Source organism: Lissotriton vulgaris, chromosome 7 (genome assembly GCF_964263255.1).
Source record: "Lissotriton vulgaris chromosome 7, aLisVul1.2, whole genome shotgun sequence".
In the NCBI taxonomy this organism is placed as follows: domain Eukaryota; kingdom Metazoa; phylum Chordata; class Amphibia; order Caudata; family Salamandridae; genus Lissotriton; species Lissotriton vulgaris.
In genome coordinates, this window is record NC_141695.1 from 1,415,412,833 (window position 1) to 1,415,431,672 (window position 18,840).

The 18,840-nt window shown below is 43.7% G+C and overlaps 1 protein-coding gene across 1 annotated transcript in view; it reads right to left on the bottom strand.

The window, feature by feature from the left end:
* Nucleotides 1-13,842, bottom strand: part of EIF2S2 (eukaryotic translation initiation factor 2 subunit beta) — a 482,918-nt gene extending 469,076 nt beyond the window's left edge. The window contains exons 1-2 of the mRNA XM_086932192.1: nucleotides 13,675-13,842; nucleotides 809-989 (exon numbers count right to left, since the gene is read on the bottom strand). Coding sequence (XP_086788318.1) covers nucleotides 809-989; nucleotides 13,675-13,689 — 196 coding nt within the window. The 5' untranslated portion in view covers nucleotides 13,690-13,842. The remainder of the gene's footprint in view (nucleotides 1-808; nucleotides 990-13,674) is intronic.
* Nucleotides 13,843-18,840: the final 4,998 nt, after the last annotated feature.

Sequence of the window (18,840 nt, forward strand, 5' to 3'; positions counted from 1 at the left end):
TAAACGATGCTTGCACACAATAGAAATGTAATGCAAATCTGCTGAGTTTGCTAATCACTCCTACTTTTAATAGAAGACTGGCAAATAAACAGTGAAGCTTCATTTCCATACTTCCTGAGAGTGTATGGGTGAGAGTGCAAGGGAATGTTGGTATACAGAGTAACTGATGCTTTGGTGGATATCTGTACACTCTGCTCTTTACAAACTCAACCTGACATTACTGGGGCACACAAAAAAAATGCCTACACTGTACGTACAGTAAAACATATATATTTAAAATTTAACCACTGAAACAAAGTTATCCAGGGGAGAAGATCGAACATTTTGATTGTAGCTCGACTGAAAATGTCTGTGCTCCAAAATATTGCTATGAGAGGCATCAAGAAAGACTGGCAAGCGCCAGGCACTATAAGTGAAGCAATGGGAAAATAGCACTGGCAAGAGGGAACAGTAAGAGTTAGAGGAAGTGAAACACAGGAAAGGTGAAGGGTGAGATGTACAGCTCCAGTGACTGCAAACTGGAGGGAGGAGTGCAGTTTGTGATGCTGGACGGACACTTAGGGAAAAGCTGGCATACTGGTGAGAGAGTAAGGGAGATAACCTAGTAATGCTGTGCCATTTAATTGGTAACAGCAGGTATAGCACAGCTACATTGTCAAGATAGACATAAGGACAATATCACAAAAGAGTTGTACTCAATAATTCAACTAGGAGGATGGAAATATTGTTAGGAGGATGGAAATATTGTGATTAGCTGGGGTAGTTTCACTTGGACCCGGATACTATTGCCACAGTGACAGTAACGCACCTTTCCTTCGGAATTCCTCCTCGTCTGCATCAACCTCTTTGTCCTCTGCAGGCTCTGGCTCGATCTCTTTCATTTCAGTGACCTGCATCTCTTCGGGTTGCGGTTCTCCTCCTTCTTCATCCAGCATAAAAGGCTTCTTCTTTTTCTTCTTTTTTTTGCTCATTGTGGGATCGAAAATCATCTGTTGGAATTACAAAGTACATATGGGGATTTTCTCATTGATATGGTTAGATTTATTAAATACCAAGTTATTTGGCTTTTGAAGGGACCATTTTCAATTTTAAAAAGTATTCAAGAAAGCAATATGTGGTTAACACAACCCTAATGATTTTAGTTCAGATAACGTGGTAATCAATATTCCTGTGAAACCAGCCTATTGAAATTGTCAGGAAGATAATTACAACTATGCATAAAAGACTAATGGTCTGTCTGCTTTAGGTATCAGCGGACGGGTTACTCTGTCACAATGGCGATGGATAACCTGTGCACCGAAATATAAATCTCATAGGATTTATATTTTGGCAGATGGGATACCAGTCACCGCCCACTGATATCTAGATCAAGCATCAAGTTCTTCAGCCCTCCTAATGTAACCAGTGAGATAGAAAGTTCCCAAGAACTTATTTTGCATTGCGTTGATAGCTTTCATTTTTAGATAGAAAATTCTGACTATGTAATTCGTTACTAATTTCTGCACCCTCATCTCACAGAATTTCTTAATGCTCTTAACTATTTTCAAAATATGAAAAATGTAAGGCAACCTTAAGGCCTTTTATCCAGTCTTTCAAACATTTTCATTCTTGAACCTATGGGCAGAACTCAAAATATTGGCTTCACACTTGACATCACTGCCATCTTAGTTGCCATTTCACTGAACACTTCAGTTGGATTTTTCACAAAGGTGATTCAATACATTTTGTACTGTGTATGGAACTTACCATAAATTGTGCTCATCCTTCTGTATGCTTCAAGATAATTAGGCCTCAACTTTACTCTTCCTGTGAGTTGTCTGACTGACATGGCAAAGTAAAAAGGCCCATTTTAAATAATGTCAACAATGTCTCCAGTTGATCACTTGCCCTCTAGAGACTCAATCTAGTCCACAAAATTTGTGTTATACATAACAGTCAATTTCAACAAAAGGCTCATCTTATGGAACAAAAATGTTTATTTGACTGCCATCAGGCCACCCAAGAACGGAAATTATTTTTTGCTCACAAGAAACTCACTTGCTTCTAACTTCCAAAAGTGAGGTATAAAAACAGGACACTTTCAAAATAATTTCCGGGGCTATGTATCAGTACCTTTTTAGGTCTCAGCTCTAAGACGGCGCTCATGCGCGGTCTCGAACCAAGACATGGAGTATATACATTGTGTGTTTCTGCCCGCCCATATTCTTGCCAATGGCTGTACCCACCGTTCCTTCATTTTGCGGGCTTCCCATTTGCCAAGGGCATGTCTGGGTCATGTCTCTTCCGCTGTTAAGCCTGCCCGAGCGACGGCTCCAACCACTGTTGAACATACGCAGTGGTTATTTAGTCATTGTTTAGGGACTACTTTTTAACTTACATTAGTCCGGTGAACTGAAGATGGTGCCACTCCCATATGCTAGCAAAATAAACGCCCCTTGCTAGTCTACGTAACATTTTTTCTTTACGTGTCATCTTGCAGCTTAAGGCCAGTTCGGTCACCACTGGGTACAGTCCGTGTACGGCGGCACCGGAAGCTCGCTGCTAATATCGGCCTGCTCAGAGTTATTGAACCGACCGTGGCGCCTCTGGTCAGAGTGGTTTCAGGTTCAATAGCCCAGCACCAGAGCAGAACACCATAGTCCAGTCTGTGCAGACTGGCTGAGTCGCCTTGAATGCTGCCGGCATGGTGTTATGCGGGCCCACAGAAGAATCGAAGTGGTATTCCTGATTGCAGTCACAAGCGGCCGGTAACCAAATTGCTGCGCTCGCTTGTCTTGCAGTAAAGACTAAGGGTTAGAAGTCGGTAAACTACATTTACCTATTCTAAAATACAGAATTTTACCGATTCTGTATTTTAGAATCGGTAAATGCTATGTAGGTAATTACTCGGTAAATATTACAGAATCGGTGCGATTCGGTATTTACCAAATCGGTACATACAGATTCAGTAATTCCTGTAGGCCCATAGGAATGAATGGGAATTACCGAATCGGTAAGTACCGATTCGGTAAAGAGGGGGGGGGGGGGGACATTCAAGGGTGGCAGGGTGTCACTTTGACACCCTGTTGCACCCCTGAATTGTGCATGGGTGCACATGTGGCACACATACATGCCCTAAGGGCATGTATGTCTGCCACATGGCACTGTTATTAAATGCAAAAAATTGTTTTTTTTTATGGTTTTCGCAATTTACCACCAACTTGTAGTTGGTGGTAAATAACAAATCCTTACAGGTGAAAAGCACTCACTTGAGTGCTTCCTACATTTCAGATTCGGTAATTTACCATATTCTTAAATACCGATTCGGTAAATTACCGAATCTGAAATGTAGCCACCTACATCCCAAATGCCTAATATCGATCGGTAACTGCCAAATTCGGTCATTTCGGCCGTTACCGACCGGTATTGGGGTTCCTACATCTGGCCCTAAGTGTAGTGAGGAGGCATTCTCCGCTTTTGTTTAACTCCTTCCCTGCTGATGACGAGCTGGACTCGTCATGGCACACAGTGGTTGTATGCTGATGACGAGTCCAGGTCGCCATGGGCCCCTTGTGAGAAGTTGGCCTTGTATATGATGTTCACTATTCTAGTGAGCACCTTGCACCAGTCCAAACAACCCTTATGGTGATGGTTGTAAAGTCAATCTTATAGACCAGCTATCCTAGTGGAAGAATGGACAAAGCAGTCTTGGGCTAATACTTCAGAGAGCATGTGAAGCCAATTGTTTTACCAATTATAATCCCTCGAATACCAAATGAAAGGACACCACATAAGGTATATATCAAATATATATGTATTTATTACTAACACAACGCCCTGCACTCTTTATGAGGTCAGTTCGAGATACAGCACAAGTTACTCAATAAGTGTGTATGCATGATGCCATCATGCCCATAATCTCGCTCGCTGTTCTCACTGTCCGAGCTTGCCCCCTCTTGTAGAGCTTCGTCTCCTTCACCAGTGCAACTGACCTCTTGAAAGCTTGGGAACACCTTGCTCTGTACGGTGTCGATCTGCGCTCCCAGGAAGATTTGTATTTGTTCCGGTTCCATTGAGGATTTCCCCCAGTGTATGGAGAATCCCAGGTCCATCAGTGTTCTTGTCACTCTCTGTGCATGCTCCTTGCATATCTGGTATGACCTTGCTTTTATTAGCCAGTCGTCCAGGTAAGGGTATACGTGTATTCCCTCCCTTCTTAGGTGTGCTGCGACTTGCTAGGCACTTTGGGAAGACCCTTGGCACCGATTTTAGACCAAACGCTAGGGTTGTGAACTGATCGTGGTGTTCCCCTATGGCGAATCTGAGCAGATGTTTGTGACTTCTGTTCATTGGTATGTGTAGGTAGGCATCCTTTAGGTCTATGGTGACCATGAAGTCTCCTCTTTGCAATTGCGGAAGCACCTCTCGTAGGGAGGTCAGTTTGAATTTTTGTGTTCTTATGAACTTGTTTAACAACCTTAGGTCCAGGGTGGGTCTCATTGTTTCGTCTACCTTTGGCACCAGGATGTACGTTGAATATACTCCCCTGTTCCTTTCTCTGTAAGGTACTGGTTCTATGGCTTGTTTTTGCAGGAGCTCTTGCTTCCTCTTGAAGTAGCTGCAGCTCTTTCCTTGCTAGTTGCCTTCTTTTTGGCTTTCTGCTTGTTGGTGTCTTTTCCAGTTCTATGCAGTATCCGAACTGCATGATGTTTAGAACCCATTTGTCCGAAGGTATTGCCTTCCACACCTGGAAGTAATGCTTTAGTCTTCCTCCCACTGGTCTCACATGTACGCAGGTGTTTAGTCCGCCTGACCCCTGCGTGTTGTCCTTGTGCCTCACCCTGGGAGTTCTTATTTGGGTGGGCACACGTTGCCTGACCAAGTCACTTGGCGGGGGTTGCTGCCCCCCCCCCCCTCCTATTCTGGCCACATCCATTGCCTCTCCCGCGAACGGACTGGCCCCTCTGCTTATTACTTATTACTTAATACTTATTTCTTTGATAAAAATAGTCACGACCTGGACTCTCACCAGGCAGGTTTTAGACCTGAGCACTCCACAGAATCCATCTTATTAGCCGTCCATGACGAGCTGAGAGTAGGCGCGGATCATAACATCCCACAGGCCCTTGTCCTCCTGGATCTGTCGGCTGCTTTCGACACTGTCGACCACAAACTTCTGGTCGAATCGTATGTTATTAGGGTCAATTGATGTTGGACAACCGCAGGTTTATTCATCTCCATTACAAGTCGGTTTGTCTCAAGGTGGGTCATGCAGATTACGTTAAACTCCTTCTGACAAATCGTATTTAATGACCCTGGGGCAGTGTAATACTCTGGACGCCCAAGAGAATGTATAAAAATGTTATGTACTTTAACCAAGTAATCTTTGTAGCACGATCCAACTTCATAGAATCCCTTATTTCTTGGTTTAGGCCTGTACTACTGGAGGTCCAAATTCTGTGCCAGAGTAGCACTGGTTGCACCTTTACATCTGAAATGTAAGATCCCCAACTCATGTGGCAGTAAAGAACAAGGGAGCTAGCACGTACAGCTAAAATAAATCTTAACGCATTTTCAACATATTGAATGGAGGAGGGATCATAAAAACTCCATACTCCCGCCCAAAAAATGGCTACACTCACATTTTGCTTGAAGAATTTTTAAAAGAATTTACGGGGGCCTTCTACCCAATTTTTTGAAAAATTAATAAGGGCTGCGGTCGACTTCATGAAGAGACAACTCCTACTCTTGACCGCCTGGACCCAGGATTCACTGCGATTCAACAGGACACCCAGATAAGTAAACCTATTAGTGGAGTCCATCCTGTTAACCCCAAATTGGAGACTCCTACAGCTTTATCTCCCTCAGGTCATTACAAAAGTTCTTAGCATTCAATTTTAACCCTAAGTCTTTCATAAAACCAATATAAGATACAAGAGCTTTCTGCAGACCTATCTGTGATGTGCCATCAGCACTGCATCGTCTGCCTAGAGGGAGACTATTGGACAGTTACTACAAATGGGCAAAGTGCTAAATATCATCAAAGCCAAGAAGGATGACCTCTAAGCCCTTTCACGCTGAAATAACCTCTGCATAACTAGCATACTAGAGACCACTGCAATAACAAAAATGGAGACATATGTAGAGGATCTAATACAACAACTCTTCGGATCTGATCTGTCCACCATGTTTGTGGTAGAAAGAGCCCACCGTACCCTGGGCCCTAGAACACCAGTGGGCTCGACGCCCAGACATATATATACTTGCCCGCATACTGAATTATCACGAGACATTATACAGAGACATGCAAGAGAACAAAACACTATCACTCACAAAGGGAACAAATTATCGTTCTATCCTGATTTCACTCCAGTAGTTCAGGCTGCTAGACGAGAGTTCTTATCAGTAAAAAAAAAAAAAAAAAAAAAAAAAAAACGTATTCTACAAGCGAACATTCCTTATGCACTAATTTACCCAGCAAAGCTGAAAGTAACTCACATAGGAACATCGCACCACTTCACAGATGCAAAGTCAGACATCAAATCTGCCAAGCACATAGGGAACAAGAATCGCTCGCTACCTACTAAGGGCGCTAGTTCCTCTCAGGCAAGGTTAAGCAATACCGACTGAAGTTGGAGGACGGGACATTCACTTTATAAATGTAGCAGAAAGAAGTTAAGACACAGGCCAAGTGAGGAGTGTATGTTGCATTGAGTGCTGTGTAATTATGTGGCGTGCAATTATGTGGTACTGAGTGGGATTTGGAGTGTATGTTGCATTGAGTGCAGTGTAATTATGTAGCATATAATTATGTGGCACTGAGTGGTATTGTGTGGAGTGTGTTGCATTGAGTGTAGTGTAATTATGTTGCATATAACTATGTGGCACTGAGTGGTATTTGGAGTGCATGTTGCATTGAGTGCTGTGCAATTATGTGGCGTGTAATTATGTGGCACAGAGTGGTATTTGTAGAGTATGTTGCACTGAGTGCAATGTAATTATGTGGCGTGTAATTATGTGGCACTGAGTGGTATTTGGAGTGTATGTTGCATTGAGTGCAGTGTAATTATGTGGCATGTAATTAGGTGGCACTGAGTGGTATCCCATCAGTATTTATCCATATTTGTTTTGTGAATAAATGAATTCGTAATTTGTATATTTCCGCACTTATTTATTCAATAAATGTGCAATTATACTTTGCTGCATGCCGGGTTTAGCTTCCTACAAAGCTCAAAAAAATAGCACCCACATGAAAATATTAGCATTATAGCATAGGTTTATATTAAAGCATGCAAACATTTAAGGAAATCACATTTTTTTTTAACTCCCCCATGCTGTCAAACCGAATAGCTAACAGAATTAGTGAATGACAGTATTGGAGTCAATCCAAATAAACACAATTTTCTGTATTTTTCCACTTAAAAAAAAATAAAAAATACGGATAGGAAACAATGATTTCGGTCAGTATTTTACGGTAATCTGTAAAAATGGAAAACTGGGAGCCTTTTGCATAACGATGCGAACCGTGATAGCATTGCAAAAGTAGAAATGCGTGTCGAGCTATATGCCACTGAGCTTTTTAGCGTGTTGTTCAAGCTGTCATTAGCGTCTGCTGTTAATATCCTCATTCAAGATGGCGGCCTTTTTTAACCTGTTTGAACGGAGTGCTTCCACAAATGTCTTCCGACTAAAGTACGGTAATACTTCCATCTCAGTAAGCAAGATGGCCCCATTTGGCAAGACTGGTGGCTGTGACTTGAGCGTTGAAACGGTCACTGAGGGAGTGCACGGGCATCTAAATAGTGCTTTCGGGATGATTTGCTGAGTGTATCCCACCTGTGCAGCTACGTTAGAGTCATGGACTGTGTATGAAGGACTTTTCTTGTAGTGTTACATCTTGATGGAAACCGGAACCTTTGTTTCCGGAGGATTGTTGTGTGAGTCGCACTGCTTCATGTCCAAGCAACCACATGTGTTAGGACGGGAGAAGGCAACCGTTTTGAGTGCTCATTAAGCAATAAAGTCTACTTTTGTCAGTAATCGGTAACTATTTGGAACGCCTTGTTGGTGCCATGGCAAAACAAGCTCTCGGCACTGCGTGGCGGGGGGAGGGGGGTAGCGGTATGGGTTCCCGTTGCCAGTCGCGTTAGGACCAAGCTCTCGGCATTGCGTGGCAGGGGGGGGTAGCGGTATGGGTGCTTGTTCACAAGAGTGAGGCCAGCAAGTTTGGGAGCGCATTCCTTTGAAGTCTGATGGGGACATCAAAGGAAGGGTGGGAGGGAACGAGCAGACCTGCAGAGCGCATGAATGGGAAGAGCGGCCATGGGAGGGGAAGTAGGAGAGTGGTGGTGTGCAATGTGTACGCGGGGGCGGTGGAGCGGCAGCATTTCAAGTGTGATTTGGGGGGAGGAGGGGAGCGGCAGCCTTTGAAGTCTGATGCGAGACACAGACAAATGGTGGTGTGCGACATGGCTGGCCTGGTGCACGCGCCTGTCTCACATTGACTGTCTAATCCGCCGTTTTGGTACACTGCTTGGAAACTAAACTTAACAAATATCCATGAACTATGAGGTTTGCTTTTCTTTCATAGGCACGAGCCTGCTTTTAAAAAAATGTTGCAGCCATCGAGTTAAGTTGTGCATGCATTGTTTGTTCGACGATTTTGTTATTGATTAGCGAACTTCAAAACTGTGAAATGCTGGAGGCTCTGGCTATATCTTTGACACCACGAAGCAACAAGATTATTGCCTAGAAACGGTGATCTGAATTCTAGAAGCCTCTAGAGCATCATCCAAGTCTTGGTTCTATGTTCTTTACTCAAGTGAATGAGCAGGTAATGTATGAATAAATGGTCTTGATATATTCACAAAAGCTAGCTCATAGGCATCTAAAAAGCGTGACTTTCTGTACTGATCGACCAGTACAGCCATGTAGCCAGCGATACCAATACTTGCCACCTAAACGCACACTACAAATATAAATAAAACAAGCATTTGCAATGCAATAGGTCTCCCATTAGGAAAGTTTGAGCTATTGGTATTGTAAATGACAAATTTTGTATTTATGTGTTAGTTTTGAAAATAGCTAAATTAATAGCTTGGTTATTTACAATTCCAGTAGTTTTAACTTTCGCAAATGTGACACCTATAGCCTTTGTAATGCAATATGTGTTGCATTTACATGACTTCGAGGTATTGATATTACAAATAACAATGGCTTTTAATTTTTTTTTTAAATAATTAATACTTAAATAAAAGTTATTGTAATTTATAATGGCAATAGCTCAAACTTTTGTAAATAACTTTTGTGAAGATTATGTTCAGTGTATTTTATTGTGACAAACATAAAAGAACAGAAGTGAAATAACATCTGTAATAAAGCTTGAAACAGTGAGAGAACATATTTGAACCAGTTGTTGAATGGTTTCACAGACTGATGCTGTAGTAGCGCATAGTGATGCTGAGAGAGGGCGGGAGAGAGCAAGACACCTTCCCCATATAGTATGAAGACTCCAACAGAGGATATTGTCTTCATGGCGGAAGGCCTGTAGTAGAAGACACCGACATGCATGCAACGAAAAGTCAGCATCACAAACGCGGTGGCATCAATCACTGTACAGTTACTGCCACCTCATTTACCAAACCAGTTGTGCATTCAGCGTTGTCAAGGCAGATCCTGTAACGCATTAGTGCAGCACGTGCGATATCGTGACGAAAATAGCTCTCAGGCAGGGCACCTCGCTTTTATGAAGAGGGACTTTTACTAATCATTCTGCAGTTATTCTTTTAAACATGTCTAAATCACTCTAGGAGTGCAAGACCCAAACTCTCACATTGCAGGCACGTTAAACTGGGAGATTGCAGCGGCTCTTACCTTTTATTAAGCATTGCTATGTTTTAAATATTAATGTTCTGATTTTAAAGAAGTTCAGTGACCCACCGCACAGCCTGATTTAACGTCTCCCAATTAGTTTCTGTGTTATGGCCATAAATGCATTTGTCTGGTAAATGCCGAATCTAATCAGCCTCTTAAAATACCTGAAATCAAATATGTGGGAGGAATGGTTTTACCTATTTCTTGACACGTAGTATTCCAAGTACTGAATACAAAAGTGTGCAGCAAATAAAGAAGGATCGGGCAAGTACGAACATTTTCCTGCCCGGACACCTAACACTGTAAAGAAGACTGTTTTCCAGCAAGTGAATATAAACAGTTATAACAAAGCCACAAGACCATGCTCTTCATTCAGTTAAGAATGCGCAACCCATGAAAATACACTGTGGCGGGTTCTCACCCATGGTGAAGTGCAAAGTTTTTCTCAAGGCCATGGAAGAGTGGTTTTAGCCTTAAACCATGCAATAAATGACCCCAGTAACACGACGTACAGAGGGCACTGATAAAAAAACAAGAGGATGGGGTGTGTGGGAATTAGGTTAACAAGCTCTAGGTATTGCTGTGGCGGGGGACACATTCCTTTGAAGTCTGATGGGGGGCAGGGGATCAGCCTGGGAGAGACTTCCTTTGAAGTCTGATGCCGAGGCTCAGACAAATGGTGTATGGTGTGCGATGTGGCTAGTGATGTGCACGCGCCTGGCACACATGAACTACACCTAATCTGCAGTTTGGGTAGACTTTTGAAAGCCTCTTACTATAATCTCGCCGAACAATGCTTACGCATTGGTTCAGTGAGACCTAAAAAAACACACATGCACCAAAACACCATAAACAGTTGAGTGGAGGTGGCTGTCGCAGAGTGGCATAGAGTGGAGTAGAATGTCACAGATGGTTGTGATAGTGTCGATTTTCACAGCGGGCAGAGGGTGTCTTAGAGTGGAGGGGCGTAGAGCAGTGTTGTGAAATGGAGGAACACAGAAGCAATGTGTAGAGAGGTGGGCGTTGAGTAGCATGTCAGAGTAGCGTGGGGAAGCGTGGAATGGTGTGTCCTAGAGATGCGTGTCAAGTCATTGAATTGAATGGAGTAGAGGGGTTTCGAGTAGAGTGCAGAGGCGAATCCTCCATGGGAGCGTTTGGGCGCCGCCCCACTGCTTTCTCACCGTGCGAGAAGGCAGAAACAAATTGTAGAGAACTGCCTTCTCGCACAGCGAGAAAGATGAAGTTCCTCCTAGTTGCGAGAGTGGGAGGGGTTACTCGAGGGCAGGGGGGAGTGGCTTTCCTCATGTTGTAAATACTGTCTGTTTGGGCAGCCTCACAGAGGCTGTCCAAACAGACAGTATTAACTGTATTAAGAAAGCCGCTCCCCCCTGCCCTGGAGTAACCCCTCCCACTCTCCCTGCTCGCTGTATGCTGCAGCATACAGAGAAATCACGTGGTGTTGGGGCAGCCAGCCGAACCAATCACAGCGCTGTGCTGGAGGCAGGCTGCCTGCATCCTTCCTGCGTGACGAGGAATTCGAAAGTAAAACTGGTGGGAATCTGGTGGAGTCTCGGAGTCGGTGAAGGCGGGAAGAAGGTAAGTTTTAAAGTGTATATATTTTATCTATCCCGCTTCCCCACCACCCGTAATGCCGGCCGTGCCCTCATGTCTTTTGTAATGTTTTGGTGACGTTTGGGGGCTGCAGGGCAGTCTCCTCAAGGGAGTAAATAGATTGATATATTGATTCTCTAGGTATTTAAATGACATGCAATAAGCACATTTGCAGCTCTGTTGCCGAAAGATATGTAATCAGTCCGTTTTATCTTCTCGCCTTATCTATTTCTGCCTTTATGGTTGTGGAACTGATGCACTGTCTGCCTGATCATAACTGAGTATATATTCATTGTGAATCACCTGCTAAATATATGATTATAACCTGAATAGTTAACCACTGTCATGATAACCAATGCTGCATTAAATAAAATGTTTAAAAAAAAAACAAAAAAAAAACAAAAAAAAAAAAATCGGACCTTTTCAATGGTTTCCAGACAAGCGGCAAACTGGTGAAAGGTAAACGGCAGACCACGAAAGAACCGTGATTCCGACGGGATTAATATGAATAGAAAAGTGGACATCTGCTGATGGCAGCTGCTGTCTGAACGGTGTGGATGCCACTGGTGTGAGGAAGTTAAGTGTATGAGAACCTCCGTTTCTTGAGCGAGTGGAATGTAAACCGCACTCCACAGTTCCAGAACCGTGTGCGCCAGGGCTTCTTCTAAAATACCAGAGTGAGAATTATTTAAAGATTAACATGGTGTTGTTACACAGATTATTTTGCCAGAGATTCTGGTTTTATTGCAGATTATTGTATTTTAAGGATGGGATGTTTAGCATTGGTAAGTGCTCAGCTGTGTGATGTCACTTATATTGAAATGTTCTGACAGCAGCTGGAATGGTATGGAGTCTCACACTCTAAATTAGCATTTAAATTGTTTCTTTCCTGCTTGGAAACTTCATTTATTTCATTCATAAACGTGTTTATTCAGTTTTTTGTTTATTCAGGCACACCTCTCTTCATATGCCATTTATTTTGCATGCATACTACTTTCTCAATGCATCCATGGTGGGTGGTATTCTTGGGTCACATAGCTTGTCTTTGGGCTTCTTCCCTGCATATCTCCCTTGTTTTCAGGCTGTAAATCGTCTCCATTTATTTTGTTGTTACCGACCTGGCTAATTACCTGCATGTGCATGCATTGTGTGCCTGTCCATTACGGTGTGTGCTTCGGTGGTTAGGGTACCATCTCTGTGCAGTGTTCGCCATTGTCACCTGGACTTTTTCCAGATATTACACAGCGGCTGCATCAGCATCTGAATCATGATAGACGGGGTTAGCTGAGTTCTGGGGGGTTGTCGCAGGGATTACAAAAATGATGATAAGTCCCTCTTATAGCAGTCAGGCTCGTACCCTAGGCTCACTCTCCACCGGGCACTCATCTAAAACTTTTACGCCCTACCACTTTCAAGTGTGACCAGCCGCCACTGGTAGAGTGTCACAGTGTGGTAGCACACCGGCACAACATACAACACGTTTAACAATTGAAATGCCCATTGCATTTGCAGACAATCAGTTTTACTGTTAAATTTCTACAAAGCACAAACGAGAATATGTGGAAATGTCATCACTTAGTGTATTGATTTGTTTTGATTTCGAAATACTTGTTTCCAACACGTCAGAATTACACAAAAGGGCTTCATTTGTGCTTTTCTAAATCTGAAACATCTGCAGAATTCATTTAGACATTTAAAACACCAATGTCCCTCGGACCACAGAGGCTGAAATTCGACATCTTTCTTTTAATGCACAGCAAATTGAACAAGATGTAAAAGGTCGGTTTAAATAAAGAGAGCACTTGGGAAATAATACAGTACACAGGCTATGCTCGTAGATTAACGTTGGACTAGAAGCACATACTACATTGGTTGACCAGTCCTCGCAAAGGTCACGCTCAACATTAAAACTGTGATTGTCTACTGGCTCAAAAGAAAATATATGGCTCTGGTTAACCGAACGGCAAACTAGGAGTAAAAGCCATAGACGGCTCAAGATGCGGGTCATATAATAATGATCCTCCTAGACCCCATGTTTGTCATAATGTCCTTCATTTTAGAGGCACATGCGCTCCTTATTAATACCGATCAGTGATAAAGCATGGCGAGGAAGCTACATTTTACATCTATTTTAAGCGGGGTGAGAAGGTTGGTTGTGAATCACGGAGCAGCACCAAGGTCTAGTTCTAGGATGTCGCAGGGATTCCTCACCTCGTCGCCGGACATGTTGCTGGCGAGTCAAGCTGTAGTTAGGGACCTCAGTATTACAACTGCTTTGTCGAACCGAGGCTCGTATCACGAACAGAACTTCCAACTATCCCTCGTGGGGCTGACTACAGATTAAGCTTCCACGCCACCCCGGTACATCAGCAAAAGAAGGAAGAGGAGGTATCAATGCGCAGATGCGCGGAGAAGTAGTGACGCATTTCCGGCGCGCCTAGCGGCTCCATTTCGGGCATGCACTATTCGTAAACTGAAATAAATGTGCACTTGGGAAATGTAGTTTCTTTAAGCAGGTACGTACGACCGTACCCCTTAGTATACAAAAGTCTAAAATGGAGAACAAGCGTTGTCAAAGCCAATAGTTCTGCCTAGATTAAAAGAAGGAAAGGCGTAGAGGTTTTGTATTCCAGCCGTGCCAAGTACCACGCAACAGGGGTTATATAAATGCAATTTGGATATTTTATTTTTTCAATTTCGTATAGCACCGACAGAGCCCGAAGGCATCAGAGCGCTTTACAACAGTCGCAGGATGGAAAGAAATCTTCTGATACCGGAGGTAATTTTTATTTAAACGACAACACTGGGTGCAGGCAGCAACAGCTGATCGTCTCCAGTGCCAGAATTCCATGGAGGCACTCTGGAAACCGACACGCCATCCCCACATATCCCCTTTCCTTATAATAACATTCAAGACACAAAGTACAATACAATTTCCAAACATGTAAAAAGTTTTGATAATGGTAATGACTAAGATAACTACTGAACAACAGAAATAGTGCACCTGACAACAAAAATACAGGCACTACTAATTCTATTTGAGGACCGTAGGCTCAGATTATTTCTTCTCCTTTATTGCAAAAAAAAGAGCAGCCAATGAAAAACGTGTTAACATTATAAAAACAAGCATTTGCAAAGCAATAGGTCTCGCATTAGGAAAGTTTGAGCAATTGGTATTGTAAATGACACATTTTTTATTCATGTGTTGGTTTTGAAAATAGCTAAATTAATAGCTTTGTCTTTTGCAATGCCAATAGATGTAACTTTCACAAATGGGACACCTATAGCATTTGTAATGCAATATGTGTTGTATTTACTGAGCACCAGAGGCTCATAGTACTGGTGCTGCACACATGGGTTACAACAGTGAAATGTGCTGCGAAATACACAGTTAAACATGGCCAAGTCGGCGTTCACTCTGCGAGAACCCCCGCAGTCTTTCTGTGGTTGTAACAGCAACAAAGTGTGCGTTCATAGAGCCCCTGCTGCCGCACAACTTGCCATTGTTGCACTCCTGCTAACAAAGGGTTTTTTCCATTGTAAAATCTAACGACTCTTATATCATCAACTTCCAAAGGATGAAAGTATAAGTTGGCCCTGTCTATATTCGAATCTTACCCCTGCAGGTTACTCAGATCTCTGTAGCAGGCACTCAACCCACTGAGTTGTCCGACTTCTATTGTAGCATTCTGGTACCCTTTCCCAGCCTCCTGATAAACTCACAAAGCTCTACCTTGAGGGATGATTTAAATTGTGGGAGTATGAAATTTTCTTGCAAGAGCACCATATGCAAATAGGAATGCCAAGATAGGGCCATCTGCAGGCATGTATTCACATGTGTTATATGAGAGCGGGGGGGGGGGGAATTGGGTGGCACTGTGGCAGCGCACATCCTTCCTTGCCCTGAGATGTCCGCTAAGTAAGCCCGGGTCCCTACGGAGTGAATTCACAGGCAGAGACATGTAAAGTAGCCAATACTGGGCACGTGAGACTTACATCTGGCATGGGGGGCGCTGTGGGGGTGTTGGAGGGGGGTGCTAGCCGCAGCTGCCAATGTAACGGCCCAGTTCCATATATGCTACTTAACACGGGTATACGGCTTGCTTCTAAGCGCTCCCACCTTTGCCAGAGAATGGGGACTAAGGAGGGGTGGGCGATGTGTCCAGGATCACACAATTTTAATCCGTGATGGTCAATACAAGCGTTTTGGGGCACAAGGCTATGGCGAGGTGTGAAGGGAGCACTGATCGGGCTGCGAATTGATGGGGGGGAGGGAGAGGAAAAAACAAAAAATAGCGATTTTCCATGCATCTGATACACACGATTGGCACCAAAGATAAAAGCAAAATCGGTATAGATGAAAGAAGGAATGGAGAAGAAATTAGAGCAAAAGGAGAATGGGAAACAAACAAAAGGAAAATGCAAAGGGACGAGAGGAAAATAAGGAAGGGGAAAAATCAAAGAAGGAACACGCCATAAAAACAGACAAGCAATGCACGCTCTGTGCTGGGGGAGGGGGAGGGCGAGGGGCATTTGCCTGAGAGAACTCGCATAGAATACTGTATTCATCCTAGTCCATCCTAAACAGATCACAGATTACAGAAACACTGCATAAGAAAGGCAGCACGCATCTCCGCAGTCTGCAGGCTAACGAGCTAGTGAGCACTAATCTAGGGCCACCTGACCGTACTTGCATGTGCAGACCATTTATTGGATAGAATAATAAAACTTAGCTTCAGACGAAACTCTTAACCAGCACATACAACAGCCACACAGACTAGTAAGGAGCTGTGAACTAGGACAGGCCACGTCGAGGAGGCCCAGGGTGAAGATCCAACCTTTCTGCAGCCTTCTGGGCCTGTTCGCTGTTATTTTCCAAGGCCACTGGTGAACTTCGTGGAGTAAGACCGAACCATTTCATATCACCAGTCCTAGATAACATCAATATTAGCGCGTGAAGGTTCTTCTCGGGACCCTAAGTGCAAGGTAATATTTACATTGGGTGTTCCATTAAACAAAGACTTCTGTACCCGCCCTCACACGTGGTTAAATATTAGAAAACGCAATACCAGCACCATAAGTGAAGGTGCCCTTTGGAGTCTCCTCTTTACCCTCCTATGGGAGGCTGACATCAGCTAGGCACTCTTCAGAGGGAGGCAGCTTCACATGCCAGTGCAAAGACACCACATGCTGGGAAGCTCATACCCTGGGGAGTGGAGGGGGGAGGCTAGCTGATAATCAAATCACCAAGTTGTGCCCTGGGCACAGTCCAGCCAAACTTTTAAGCCAGAATGGGCTAAACCATTCCCAGAGACGCCCAGCTGCCAAGGCCGAAGAAAGGGCGATCTTTACAGCTTCCTGTTTTAGTTGCCACCAATACCATCAATGTCCATAAAGAGCCTCTCACTAGATCAGGCTGGGGCTGCATGGTGTTGTCCCACAATGAGTTTGAAATACCAACCTACATCAATACTATTATACAGACTGCCGAAACATTGTCAAGACGGAGTTAATAATAAATCTGCACTTACGTTTGACACGAGTTAGTATTATGTTCACGAAATATATCACTAATTAAGGGGGTCGATATTGTGACATCATGAAACAACAGGTAAAAAATGCCTGAGCCCATTCTGGGGCACTTCAGCATTACTGGGGTACATTTAAACACTTACATTTATGGAAAAAATAAGAACAAAAGAGCGTCTGTGTCCAATATAAGCTAGTCAGACATAAAAGAAGACTGTGTTACGGTTTATGAAACTTCGCAGACATGAGACACTCTAAGGTTGTGTCCTTGGGACAAAAACAAGATGCGCGGCCAGGAGACGAGCTCTGTGGCCGGGGAGGGGCTGTTAACTAAGAGGGGGGGGCAGGAGGTGAGCCTGCGGCAAAGGAAAGCCATAAAGGATAGCCAGATGGCGCCAGACCGGGCGCTGACAGCTGCGCACGTATCCGTCAGCACTGAAGCGTTCACGAACCCTCTGTACCGAACCACCAAAGGGAGTGACGGTGCCTGAACACCGAAACCACTATATGTTTTAAGCTTGTGCATTCATGTGATCTAATGCAAGAGGTATAACAGAAATGGTAAACAGACCCAAACACCAATAAGACCTGGAGTTAAAAAGCACTGCACTAAGATCATCATCTGCGTGAAAGTTTTGGGGCAGAAATCAAGGAAAGTGGAAAGTAGGCATGAACCCCGTTTAGGTGCCTACTGCTACAACCCATGAACAACTTAGGAGAAATCTCCCATCCATTCCGAATCACAACGCAGTGTTTAGCACCCACAGCCTGTAAAGAAAGTACTTCTTAGCGGTCTGAGAAGGTGTGGCGTAACCTACAGAGCTGCCGACTTTGGGACTGAGGAACTGGGTTTGAATCTCGGCGTCGGCTCTCCCCATGTCTACAAAAAAATGCCACCCCTGCTCTGGCTGCTATGCCGGGCATTAGGCAGTGATGACAGGGCATGGGCGGGGTTCAGCATCAACATGTACTCATTGTAAAAAAAAAAAATTGACATGAATGTGTGTGTTTGACAGGAAATAATGCAGTTAGTGAAGCGCAGCAATCAAAGTAACAAGTGTGTTTGCCAAATTTTTTAAATCGTTTTCAAAGAGACTACATTTCTGGGTAATGACATCTGTCATCCTACGTATAAAAAAAGAACAGCATTAGAAGGCTTGTGTATTTCACTGAGCAAAAACATCAAAATTACAGCTCACAAACAAGAATATTTAAAACTTTAGTAATAAAATACAATAAAAAAAACACGGCTGAGAAGAACAATAAAAAAAACACGGCTGAGATGAACAAATGTAACATCTGAAACTAAGTGCAACAAACGGTGCGAGGAGGTGGCTCAACAAATAACGCTGTTGACTTTGGAGTAGGAAAACAGGGTTCGAACCTCGGCGTGGGCTGCATCATTTAAGCGTGATTTAATTATGAAGAAATTAAATGTAAATAAATAAACAGGGTCGGGTAAGTTAAGGAAACGAAAGCCGTGGAAAACTAGATGTGCCGGCCGGCCAGCAGTGAATAATTAGGGGAGAGAGAGGGGAGGTGCTGGGGAACAGGTGGCCGTGAAGCAGGGGGCGGGGCAGCGGAACCCTTTGAAGTCATCCATAGTTACATAAATACCAGGAACTAGTACGCTTAAAAGTCCACTGGCTAATCTCCCTTAGGGTCATTTGGGTGATCATGGATATTCAATCCCCTTGGCTTCCACTAGTGCACTACCCAAGCGCAAGGATGGGAATCATACTGATATTGACACTACTAAAACGGGCTCAACCCATTCAGATCATGATAACCCACCTAAGAAGAAAAATGCCTCAGCTAAGACATGTGTACCCACCGAGTCCCTCCAAT